Source organism: Strix uralensis, chromosome 4 (assembly GCF_047716275.1).
Source record: "Strix uralensis isolate ZFMK-TIS-50842 chromosome 4, bStrUra1, whole genome shotgun sequence".
NCBI classification, from domain to species: Eukaryota; Metazoa; Chordata; class Aves; order Strigiformes; family Strigidae; genus Strix; species Strix uralensis.
In genome coordinates this window covers 107,425,523-107,438,011 of record NC_133975.1, presented here as the reverse complement: position 1 = coordinate 107,438,011, position 12,489 = coordinate 107,425,523, and the positions used below count along the sequence as shown (strand labels likewise).

The following is a 12,489-nucleotide window of genomic DNA, read 5'->3' as shown; positions in this document are numbered from 1 at the left end:
TGATGCAGGCTGGCAGCACTGACAGAAGTGGCTGCTGAAATGGGATTTGCAAAACAAACGCATAAATACTTTGGAGCCACAGCAAAGTGGCCAACAGAGCTGCTTAGTCTGTCCTTTGCCAAACTGAAGACGTGCCTCTACTTCTCTTCTGAGTCCGTGAATACTGTGCTTGGGTATTCCCCCTTCTTCTACCCCTCAAGAGAGAAAATTCACATGTGAATCAGTTTAGGGGGAGGGCATCATAGTGATGACAGCTGGGATCATAACAGCCCATACAGTTCGATGAATGCAACTTCCCCTGGACTGGCTGGCTCTGTGTGTCCCCACCTTGGCACCTGGCACACTGGGAGCCTGCAGCTGAGCTGAGGAGGATGAAACAGGAAGGGAATACCAGGCATAAAAGATTGCCCTGGGCTTCCCATCTGGGGAGATAAGTTAAGCTTAAGTCAGCACCAAATGTCATATCTTTATTTATCTTACCATAGAAGCAGCCCTGAATTGCTGATACTGAGTGCTTGTAAAGTGCTGAGCCTGTGCTTTTAAGGGGGATGGAAAGGGAGAAAATTACTGCACCCTCCATGTTTTGCGACTTGCTGTCCTTCTGCACAGAGTTGCCAGGATGCCTTGATCCAGAGGACGTACTGAGATTCAGTAAAAGCCATAAAGGAAAATGTAACTTTCATGTCCCCAGGTTCCCATCTCCACCCCTCTGATTGTATCAACTGACATTTGCCACATACCTCTGTTTTGTCTGCAGAGAAGACACCAGCCAGCAAGTAAATGAGGAGGGCAACAGTCACTAAGGCTTGAAAAGCACCCACAGCGACTGCCTGCCAGTGCCATGTTCCACCTGCCCTCACTGCTCTCCCAGCCCCAAGCCACTGGGCTTTTAGCTGGCTTTGCCCATTATGCTTCCACAGCAGAGCGCCTGGGACAAGGCTGCTGGGCAGAAATCCAACCCAAGTGCTTATACAAAGCTTTCCTGGGTATCAAAACACTGAAATCCACCATTCTCATCTCAAGTCTCGGTGATTATAGTTCATCAGGGCTGCAGCCAGGTCTACGTTAAGCAAGTAGCTGTTACCCCTCCACCGGTGATGCTTCCCAGTGCTCAGTCCCCACATCCAGCGCAGCACTGCCTGCACGCAGCTCTACAATCACCACGGGAGCTGGGGAAGGTGGGGGACAGCAAGCCAAGCTTCCCACACCCTTGTGCAGCAATGGAAATGCACTGGGACCACAAAGCAGAACCAGCCCCTGTCCCAAGCTACAAGATCCTTGGCTAAGGGAGACCAAAGCCCCGTATTTCCACTTGGACCTGGACATCCCCCTTCAGGCATCCATACCCAAACCCTGCCGTCACACACGTTAACCTTGAGCCTCCCAGTTCTTCCTCTAGTCTCTGGCCAGCTCTGCTGTAGGGGAGCACAAAGAGGAGGCCACTGAGCAGTTCGGTTGCAGGCTGGGAGAGCTCAGCCTTTGCCCAGCAGAGGCCAGCACAAACGCAGGATTTCGGCAGGCTGTGCTTGCAGGGAAGGGTTGTCTCCTGTGAGCCCTCATCTCTCTACTGCTTTGAGAGAGCTTGTCAGTGAGAGATATGCAGTGCAACAGAAACGCGCTGACATCCTACTTGGGTAGGGACAAGCTGCCACGGCCCAGCCATCACACAATTTCTTCACTTGCTTGCCCAGAAGCACCCTCTTCCCTTGGAGCACCAAGCAGCAGTGAGCTCCTGGAGGATGAGCATGGATGGATAATACTCACACAACACTTTAGAAATGCCAGATGCTGTGGAAATGAAGTTCAAAAGGAATTGCATTGCGGGTAGGAGCAGACAATCGAAAGCAATCAGGGATGATTGCCATGGCCACCACCCTGCCCTTTGCTCCTCATTTGAGCTCATTAACAGTTCATTTGCTGATAACAGTGAGGGCACTTGGCTACTTAGAAATCAAAACTAGTTGTGTGAGGAGTCTTGAGTAGAGGCCAGGAGCCTGGGAAAGAGAAGCAAGAGACTACACCGGTACAAAAATGAAGATATCTCCTCACATAGCCCGAACAAGCAGCTTGTGCAGCTCTGCAAATAGCCTCAGGAAAAGATCTTTTTCTCAGAGTCTGGTTGAAAGGGCTGATGACCCTGAAGGGGTATGTTGTCCCTTGTTGCTTGGGTGATAAGGACAGTCTCCCAGGGAAACAAATTCTTCACAACAACGAGAGACTACATCCGAGACAGAAGAAACGGAGAGGTCAAAAACCGCTTGAACCATGCAGATCATCTTCTGTGATCAGGTTTTTGAGGGCAAGACTGGGGCAAAGGCGAGTCGGATTGGAAGATGTCCCTTAGCACTCAGTGTTTGGCCAAAACGGCTGAGCGCAACGCTGCTTGGGGACCTTCCAGCTCACAGCCAGCCATGCAGAGGAAGAGCACCTTAACTGATGATGCCAAGAATATTGTTTAGGTTCTGGAGAGGATGTTGTTGCAAACCCGTCTCCCAGTCTCACCACTTACCACTTATTTTCGTTCTGAGTCGCAGTAATAAGTCTGAGACGTTACCAGTGAGTAGTCTAGCAATTCTGTGGGCATTATGCAGAACCCCACCCAGCCTGCAGGATTTCAGACTTCGACAGTTCTGCAACGAAAATATTGGCTTCGTGTCTCTGTGGGCATAGGTAATACATATACATCAGGGTAGGGCCTTCTCCATCTGCAGCTAAACCCAGACTTAGCATTTTCTAGCCATGACAAACCCAAAGATCACAGCAAGAATGGAGATTTCTTGTTATTGTAGGCAGTACTGTGTTTTAAGTCAGTGCAAGCTTTGCTGGGGCTCTGTTGCATCCTCCAGTGAGGAGCATGAGCCTGTGGTACCCTGCACAGCAAACCCCAAGTAAGATAGCAGTAATTTTTTTCTCTGATTAACCCAGGAAACATGGGAGCATCAGAGCCCTAACAGCAATGAAAAATCTGGGAGCAAACTCACCAGAAGCTGAAGGAGCAGAAGCGGAGCCTGTAAAAACAAACTCCTCTGGAGCTGCAGCCTGTTGTCTCTCCCAGGCCTAAAAGGCCAAATCCCAGAGAAAAGCAATTTGTGAAGGGCCTTTGTGGCCTGAGTGGCTCAAAGCATGGCCTGTGTGGGGAATCAGCAGCTCTGGTTGTTGTACTAATGGATGAAGTCTACTGGTGTGAAATCTAGCAGGGGTGGGGGTGTGAGGCTGGGTGTTAAGACACACCGAAATTGTTCTTGCTACTTTTATGTGAATGTCGTTGGAATCTTTTTGCTGTCTGTAGATGTATTCTACCTGTCCTGTATGCAGAAACCCAGCTGCCTGGCTGGAATAACCACCACCATCCTCCCCTACGCGTGAGCATCCCCCTCAGGGCAGGGGGCAGAGCTGCACAGACAGGGCCTGTGCAGTCGCCCATTGCCTCAGCACTGCTTCTGTAGGGTGGTGACACCCAGGCCAGCGTGCTGACATCAGGCATCCCTGGCCACAGTGCTTCCCATGCTGGCACAATAGTTGGAGGCAGGAGGTTCACAAGCCTCTTAACAGGCCATGGCAGGAGAAATCACAGTGCTACCTGTGCCTGTCCTGAGGACAGCTTGCTGAGGCATGGCGGTGTTTGGTTATCATCCTGCTAGTGTGAACCAGGAAGAGAAAATGGGCACAGCACAGCACATTACAGGCTTTTCCCAACCAATCTTGAGGGCTATGACAGTGGGCCAAAACCCATCTGGAAATACGCCACTTGTCTGTGCCTGAAACAAGGATGTCTACAAATTGGGTCCATTTAGCTCAGTTGAAAGCCTGTGTCAGCAGCACTGCTTGTGGTACCCTGTGCTGAAAAAATTGCAGCTGATGCTCCTTGGGGATGGCAGCAGTCCTGAGCCAGCATTAGCAACAGGACCTGCACTGACAGGTGGGCTTCAGTCTTGTGTATAGAGTGGGGCTGATAGTTGGATTGTTGGTGGGGTATTAGGTGCAGAGACCATCTGTATGGACTGGCATATGTTTCCACTAGATCAGACCCAGCAGAAATAATCTACTCTTCACTGACCTTTCAGGCTTCATCTGCTTCAATGCATGAGGTAGTGCAGCGGCCTTTTGTGGAGCTGTGACTGGTGGGAAGAGGAAACAACGTGGGCTGCAGCTACGTGCCTTATAGCAGGGTGCCTTGGAGCAAGGGTCCTGCTAGGTTCTGCTTCCCCCATGCACTCCAGCACAGCATCACCACCCTCCTCCACACTGCAATGTTCCTTCCCAGCTGTGTTGGTGGTCAAGCTCTACCAGCCCACCAAGACCCACACATGAGGTGATATGATATGGTAGTGCACTTCCACATGTGCGAGGGGAACTTGTGGAGTTCTAGCCAGCAGCAACAGGGAGCTGAGGGGGTCAGCAGCTAAGAGACCTGTGATGCTATGTGGCGTGTCAGACTCATTAGCTGGGTCCAGCAAGGAGGGACCCATCTCCCCCAGGGACCTCATCACCCCACAAACCATGGCTCCTCAGCCTGTCCAGCCCATGCACATGGGTCCCCCCTTCTAAATGTGGGTGTCCAGATGCTGGTCCTGGATTAGACATGAGCACACACAGGGCTGTTCCCTGGAGTACAATCTCTCCCCTCCTTCTGCCTGCATCCTCACCGTGTCATGCCGGGCCTTAGGAGTGGCTCAGGTCCTATTTTGAAAAAAAGAGTTAAGCATTTTCAACCTTTATTTTACAAAAATAAACCAGTTTTGCCCTGGTAATCTGTGCCCCCCAACCTTCCCCTCCGCCCCTGCTCCCGTTCCTCTCCCTGGAGCTCCAGCCATTGCACACTGCAGCCAGCCGCTCGCACGGAGGCTGCCGGTGCCACACGCTCCTGCAAGTGTCCCCAAGCAAGCACTGGGGAAGGGGGATGGTGCCTTTTTGTGAATGCTTCCTCTTCTCAGGATCCAAGCTGGAAACTGCCCAAAGGGTCCTCCTGGTGGCTCTGCCATTTCTGCACAGGGAGCAAGTCTTTGGCAAGTCACTAGAAGAAGGGGTGACCATCCATCTGTCCCTCTTCCCTTGGATGGAAAAACGAGCCCCACGAAGTTGCTTCTTGCCATCAGTGGAGCTGGCAGGCTGCTGTCCTGCAGGCTGGCTCAGTGCTGGAAGCGTGGGGAGCTGATGTGGGGCTGATGGAAGGAGTGTGTGGCGTAAAGCACTTCTGGAGGTGGTGGAGGGGACGTCAGGATGGAGCAGAGTGGTTCGTGGGAGCTCAGCATCGAGGCAAAGTGCTTCATCTCCTCTGTCAGCTGCTTGATCTCCCGGCGCAGGGCAGCATTCTGCCTCTCCAAGTCTTCACTCTCCTGAGGAGACAAAACCACAGGGGCTTCCTCAGAGTGGGAGCCACGGGGATGAGCTGGGGACATGAGGGTCGCGGTCCTGCGCCTCTCTGCCCCATAGAGTTTCCAAAATGACATGTTTCCGGTAAATTTGGCACAGAGCCGCGCCTGGGCAAACCCCCCTCCCCCAGCTGGCCGGGCCGAGTGCGGGTGCGATGCTGGCGGCCCCAGCCACACTCCCCAGCCCCGGCTTACGAGAAGTGACTGTGGCATGCTCCCGCCCAGGCTTTCTCACTCCCTCTCACGCACACACACGACGCCCGGCCGCTTCCCGGGCCTCCTGGCCGGGGGGGAGGGTGCACTGAATAACCGCCGTCTTTAACCAGAAAACCACCTGCCACAGGAAACCTGTCATTGCCCTGGAAAGAAAAGACTCACTGCTTCCTGCTAGCAGCCGGGGAAACCAGCGGCACGGTGGGGAGGAGGGGGAGATGCTTGAGTCAGAAGAAAAGAGAAACCAAGGCCTCAGAAGAACTGAATTAATACTGTTATTAATGAGAATAACAACAAACGAGTTAATAATGATTCTCAGCCTTGTCTCAACAATCCCGAGAGCACTGAAGCCTATGCTACTTTTACTGCTGCCGAAGTCCAGCCAGCTCCAGGCTGGAGCACCCCAGGTACCAACTGACCATGAAGCCAGCAGCCTGGGCAGGACCAGAGGAGGGAGGGAGGATGCAGTGGCAGGCTCTTCAAACTCAGCCAAGACAGCTAAACTGGGACCCAGTGTTCTGAGGCCCTGGAAGGCTGCACCACCACCTTGGCAAAGCAAACCCGTCACCCCTCCTCTCGCCCCTCTGCTGCCACACTGACTTCTGACAGTGCCCACTCTCTGTGCACAGGTTGAAACACACCCCTTAGCAGTTACAGTGGCTGTCACAGGAGGAGCTTGCACAGCAAACAAGCATCTCTCAGATGTGACTAAATGGTTTGGAAATCAAGACCGACAAACTGGTGAGCTGATGGGAATCACCCAGGGGCTGGGAGCTCCAGCCTCCCTGTGACTCATTCCCCTCAAAACACAAGCTGTAAAGCCCTGGGGCAGATGGAGCTGCTGGCTCCTTTCATACCACCATAGCTCAAGCTGAGCCATGCTCTTCTGGGCAGAACCACATCAGAGAAGCCAAGTCCCTGATGCAGAGCCAACCAAAGGCAAAGAGCACTCAGGGAATGAACCCAGGAGCAGCAGGGGGTCACTGTCCACCAGGAATTGGAAAAACATTAGCAAAAATTCACCATCCATCCTCTACTTGCCTCCCTGCATTTCTCCAGCTGCCTGCTAGGATCCTCTCTATCTGAACCAAACTGGGCTTAGCCCTCCTGTTCCTGTTCCCTTGGGAAGGCAAGGAGTGTGTGCTATCAATGCTAGCTGAGCAGTAGTAATCTCGTAAGCAACTGGTTTGTTATCTGCTCCAAGAAGAGCGGCCCAATTCTTCTTGGTGCACAGCTAGGCAGGATTTTCCTGGGGGAAGATCAGAGCCTGTATCTACCTTGGAGAGAGCACCGACCCCAAGGAAGGAGTGTCTCTTCACCCCTCTCAGGCACAGCCGCCCAAAGCCGTCACTGCTGACAGATGTAATTCAATCAGCCTACAGCCATGTCAGTTCTAGAAGGATCATCAGCTACTGAGAAAAGAGTGAAATCTCTGTCTTAAACTCAGCTCCAACCATGAACTGAGGGCACTATGTAAGGAGGAAGGTTCAAGACCAGCTTTTCAAGAATTCTTCCCAAAAAGGGGGATCTGGAGCATTATGAAGACCATTTAGTCAAAGGATGGTTTTTTGAACAGCAGGCCAACCACTTTTCAAAGGGCAGCCAAACCCAGTGCAGGGATAAAGATGGTCTCTGCCCACTGCAGGCTGTGTGTCCTGCATCCCACGCACCAGTGGCTCAAAGCACATGGAACTACACTTACGAACGTGCAAAATGCAAAGGAGGCCAGCCACTGTGCTCCAACATTGACCCCACACTTCTGCCCAAACATACACAGCCAGAAGTGATCACCCATCCTGAAAAGCAAATGCCTAGTTCTTCACACTAGGAAGAGCCTCAGGGATGCCCATGGTGCCACAGGAGGAGAGTGGGACAGCAGGGTGAAACCAAAGGAGGGAAAATCCATGCTAAACAACAGGAAAAGCCTCCAGGTACTGTACAGTGTTCAGATGTAGACAGGGATACAAGCGCTACCATGGAGACGTTTTAAAATACTAGAAAATGAATATTTATTTATCTACACTGTGTAGTGTCTCAGGGAACAGACCAGAGGAGATGGCCCATTCAGCTCCACGTTCCACCATCTTCCAAACTAATGAATACAAAGCACTACCATCTCAGAAAAGCATCCTTGTATGCTGTTGCACCACTGGGTAGGTGGTGGCAGGAAGCACAAACCCAGGGAGAGTCATCGCGGGTGAGCCTGTGCTTTCAAATAGGTTCTGACTGAGCTGGTCAGAGGATGTTAGGAAAGGAAATCAGTAATGTCAGACTGAGAGATAAAGACGGATTCGAGACTAGCTACAAAACTAAATGCTTCAGTGGCAGTCATCCTGGGCAATGTACTCTCGCTGTGAGTGCTGACTCCTACATCCTGCCCCAGCCTCACTTTTCCTGTCCTGACACAGCTGAGCATCTCCACTCCAGGTCCCCACAGGAAAAGCATGCTGTCTCCTACGTGAGCCCTCAGCACCAGGGATGGGGAAGGGTGGGAGTTCTCACCAAGTGCAGTGTGTCTGCTTTCTGGGTCTGCCTCAGGCGGCTCTTCTGTGCAGCGATGCGATTCTTCTCCCTCCTTTGGACTTTCCTCATGTCATCAGAAGAGTCCTGGGGAAACAAGACATGGAAATGACTGGAGCATCCCCTCCTTCACCCTGCACCTGCAGGGCTGTAGGTGAGAAGGGGACACAGCAGGTAACATCATTGAAGCACAGGACATAAGTTACACACCCTCAGCGTCAGAATAAAGCCATACCCCAGGGATGTGTGATGCTTTTGGCACCCCTGTTGCCAGGAGGGGCAAGTCTGATACCTTTGAGCATCCCAACACAGCTGGGAAATGACCACTCGCCCTTCACCAAGACACAGGCCTAGGATATGGCTGAGGGACCAGAGTAAGGAACTCTCTCCGTAACAGACAACCTTTCCCTTCCTCGTCTCTCTGTGGGGATACAGCATGGCAGACATTCCAGCTCCTTGGCTGAAATATCTTTCCAGAGATTCAGCCTGTGTTTTCCTCCTTTCATCCCTGTAGGTCCCACACCCTTTCCATCACCCTTCTCCCTCAGGCTTTATTTGTTGCAGAACCTTACAGTGCAATGGGCCCCTGCTTTGTTTAACTAGACAGACTCAGAGCTTTTGGTTTTTCCCCAGATCTCATTTGCTCCAGCTCACTGATCTCTGTGCTTGCTCCTTTCTGGAGTCCCTTGGTAGCAACGCCTGCAATGCTGACTGCAACACTTCCAAGCCACTTGGGCAGGGGAGAGCACAGGTCTCCAGGCTCCAAGCCACAAGCTTCACACAGCAGCCATTCTCTGCTGAGATCTGGTCCTGCTGCTGCCTTCTGACAGTTGAAACCGTCACACAGACTCTTTCATCTTCTATTTTCATATTGCACTGCCTCTTTTGTGGACTCTCTGACATTCACACCACTGCTTCTCCACAGGACTACAAAACTCAGCCACAAAAGTTATCTTCCCAGCCCATCAGTCTGTCCACATCCTCTCCCCCCTCCACCCCGCCCAAGATCTTTTCTCTTCTTTGAACTTAACCATTTTATCCTTGCCTTCAATACTCTACAAATGTCTCAGATAGGGAAGCTCCCACATCCTGCACAAAGCCCAGTCCCTACCCACCCTGTGCTTTGTCACCTTCTCTACCAGGATGCCTCTCCATCCCTGGTTGCAAGCCCCAAATCCCCAAGATTTCTGAGAAAGTCTTAGGTACTTGCCATTGTTGCCAATCCTAGAGAAATGACAAATGACAGGTATGATAAAGCTTAGCCAGAAAAGGTGGTGGGAATACCTCAGACTTGTGTCAGTATCTGCCAGCAAAAGACCTACCATTAAGTCCATCCAAAAAAACAAAAGCTCTCTGTCAAGCATTACTGAGATGAAAAACCTCTGAGGCTGAACAGAAAAGAAAGCAGACCCAAGGTGGCAGGGCTTTTCTGGGTCCCAAGTGCTGCCGCAGCAGTGGGAAGCAGGCGGGCTGTCCCTGAGCCATCCCGGTCCATGGCAAGGAGGTGCATGCTCAGGCTCCTCACCAGAGCACTGACTCTCATGCCGAAGCTTCCTGCCCACTGCCTGCCCAGTGTGTACCACAGGGCCCACCATGTGCAGGGGTCCTGGGCCCCAAGTTGCCCCTGGCCTCCTCTCTCCACCCATACCCAGGTTGGTGGCTGGGGCTCTCGGCTCAGCCCCACATCCCTCTCCCCACAGCCATTCCTAGAAAGCCCTGCCATACTGCGCTGTGAAAATGCCAGCGGTGGGTGCCACTCTTCCTCCTGCCCACTCATGGCCCACCTCAAAGGACTCTCCAGATGGGGAGAACTGGGGAAGGGTCCTCGCTTTACCTGCTTGCTGGGAGGGGGAGACTGGCTGAAGCTGCTGGAGTCGCTGCTGTCGGAGCTGTGGGGCATGGCTCCTGTCTCTGGCTCCCAGGGCCTCTTCAGCTTCCTTCGTGCTCTTGGTGTGTCTGTCTTCTGTGTCACTTCCCTTCCCTCTCCCCTGCCCTCCTCTGTCCCCCCTGAGATGGCCCTTGGCTTCCTGGCTCTCGTCCGACCCGGAGGCAAGCTGTCCTGCCCCGTGCTCTGCCACTTTCTCTGCCTCTCCTCTCGGAGGCTCTGCACCTTCCCTTTAGGTCTCAGCCTCCTGTGGTTTCTCAGAACCTCGGGGATGTAAGCTGAAAGTCACGTGGCCGGAAACTTTAAGGCGAAGAAGAAAAGTTACAGAAGAAGAAAAAAGAGAAAAAAAAAAGAAGAAAAAAAAAAGCACATCTGGGAAAAATGAGCTTCAAAATAGCCTGAAAAACCCCCGAAAAACACCTTCAGGCAGTTGAAAAACAGTGAGATGGGTTTTCTCTGAGACAAACAGCAGAGATGGAAAGGTAGAAAAGCCCCAGCTCTGGCTGCAAAACCTGGACCCTCAAAGGAGGGCAGTGCGGAGGAGGTGCTGCCAGGAGCCCCAGAAATTCCAGGGGCACCACGTGCAATGCCAACCTTGCGCAGGCAGGAGGTTGGTCCAGCCCCAGGCAGCCTCCACCACCCCAGCCCAGCTGGGGAAATTCCCAGGCAGCCACCCACCTTCCCACAACCCACCCACCCCCTCCCACCGCCCCCGACACCACTGACGCGGGTCCTGGGGAGGGGACGGGTACCCTCTGCAGGTGCCGTGTAAACGCTGTTTGTGCAGTTGGCTCACATGTGTATGATACAGCACCAGTCCCAGCTCAGAAGAAAGGCTTGGGATCATAGAACATTTGAACTGGTTTTGGTAGGACTAGTATTTTCTATAAGGCAAAGCTCTTTAACGCTTTAAAACATTCATTGGTGTCTCACCACTGGCCCATGAGGGGAATATCAACCCTGGCACACAAATTAAAGTGCTGTAAACATAATGGTCTGTGGACCCAGAAGCTAAACCTGACACCTAATTCTCACTCTATGCCATGGTATGAGTGTGGCTACACTCCAGATGATGTAAGACTGTTGTGTGGGGATCCTGACTCCCTGCCTGCTCCCCTCTAGCCCCTCTCACCACAGATGGCAGTAGAAGATGTGGCACAGGACTATGGGGAGACAGGAGCATTATGGTACATTGGAGGTTGTTTCCTTGCTATTCTCCCTCTGCCAATGCCCAACTTGGGCATGGCCCACGCAGATGGCAGCAACGAGAAGCTGCTTTGCATCCCCTTCCTTCTCCCCTGGTCTGTGCTCTGTGGCACTACTTCCATCCTTAGTACAAGCCTCAGTAGGCTGAAGATATGCAAGCAGCCCCTGGGACAGCAGTGCTTCAGGAGTGCTCTCAGGGTACCCCATGCTAGTGGCTCTGGAGGTGACAGTGCAGGAGCAGGGAGTGCCAAAGTGGGAGCCATTTGCTTTCTGATCTGCTCATGTCACCAGAGCCAGCAGGATGAACTGAGGCCATGTGCCAACAGGCTCTCCATCCACAGACAGGAGCACACGTCTTTGGAGCAGCTAAGTTCTTGTATGTGCCATGAGGAGCAGATACAGAAACAGCCATGAACCCATCCACAGTAACCGACTCCTGTGGAAAGAAGCAATTCCCAGTTCCTACTTACTGGTTTTTGTTGCATATTGGTGTTTTGGTTGAGTTTCTCCTGCCTCAGGCAGGAGCAGCGAGCAAGTCTCAGCAGCAGGGCATCAGCAAGGGCACTTGAGATGCAGTTGGCAAAAGTATTGGCAGCTTTGGGTTTGCATCTTTATTGCAGCACAGAAAGCACACACACAGAGGAGCATGCACCTGGAGCACCGTGCAGACTTGTGTGGGCATTGCTGACATTTCTTCCCAGCCCTGTCACTCATGGAGCCAACACAGGGGCAAACATGGCCAAAAGCAAGAACCACATGGGGCTGGCTACAGGCTAGGTGGCTCAGGGAAATTGCCTGGCCTAGCTCCAGTAGCAAAACTGCTCAGTTTTGGCCCATTTCCCTCTTCAGAAATATCCTGCGGCATTGGTGCGCTACCCTTGGTCCTATTATCTGAACACTTCACAGCCTTGAGTGTATTTTTTCTGTCAGCGTGCTGTAGGAAATGCTAGCATCCTCTACACTTTTGAACGTGTCTGCAAGGGTTCGCTTGCTCGGCATGAGCCACCCTGAGGACCCCCGTCTCATGGCAGTGCAGCAGCCCTGTAGCAGGCAGAGCTCCTCTGGCGCAGCCGGCTCCAGGAATGGAGCAGCCGAGGACAGCGGTGAGACGAGGGGCTCGCGGGGAGTTAAGTTCAGGCCTCCCAAGGCACCAGCTAGCAGCACAACCATTGAAGCATCCATTTGCTCACTGCATCACTACACTTCCTCTGAACTCTGCAACCCCGTGCGGCACTTCCTTTCCAGGAAGCACACTTCTGGATTCCTGCTCTCCCGAGGAAAACCACACTCCTC

The 12,489-nt window shown here is 52.6% G+C and overlaps 1 protein-coding gene across 1 annotated transcript; it reads right to left on the bottom strand.

Annotated features, from left to right (window-relative positions):
- Positions 1-4,760: 4,760 nt before the first annotated feature.
- Positions 4,761-10,516, bottom strand: BATF (basic leucine zipper ATF-like transcription factor). The gene is made up of 3 exons (XM_074865221.1): positions 9,940-10,516; positions 8,088-8,192; positions 4,761-5,336 (listed from the first exon to the last, which is right to left on the bottom strand). Exons 1-3 carry the CDS (start codon positions 10,003-10,005, stop codon positions 5,130-5,132), a joined length of 378 nt encoding a protein of 125 aa, XP_074721322.1. The 5' UTR covers positions 10,006-10,516; the 3' UTR covers positions 4,761-5,129.
- Between the last annotated feature and the right edge of the window lie 1,973 nt (positions 10,517-12,489).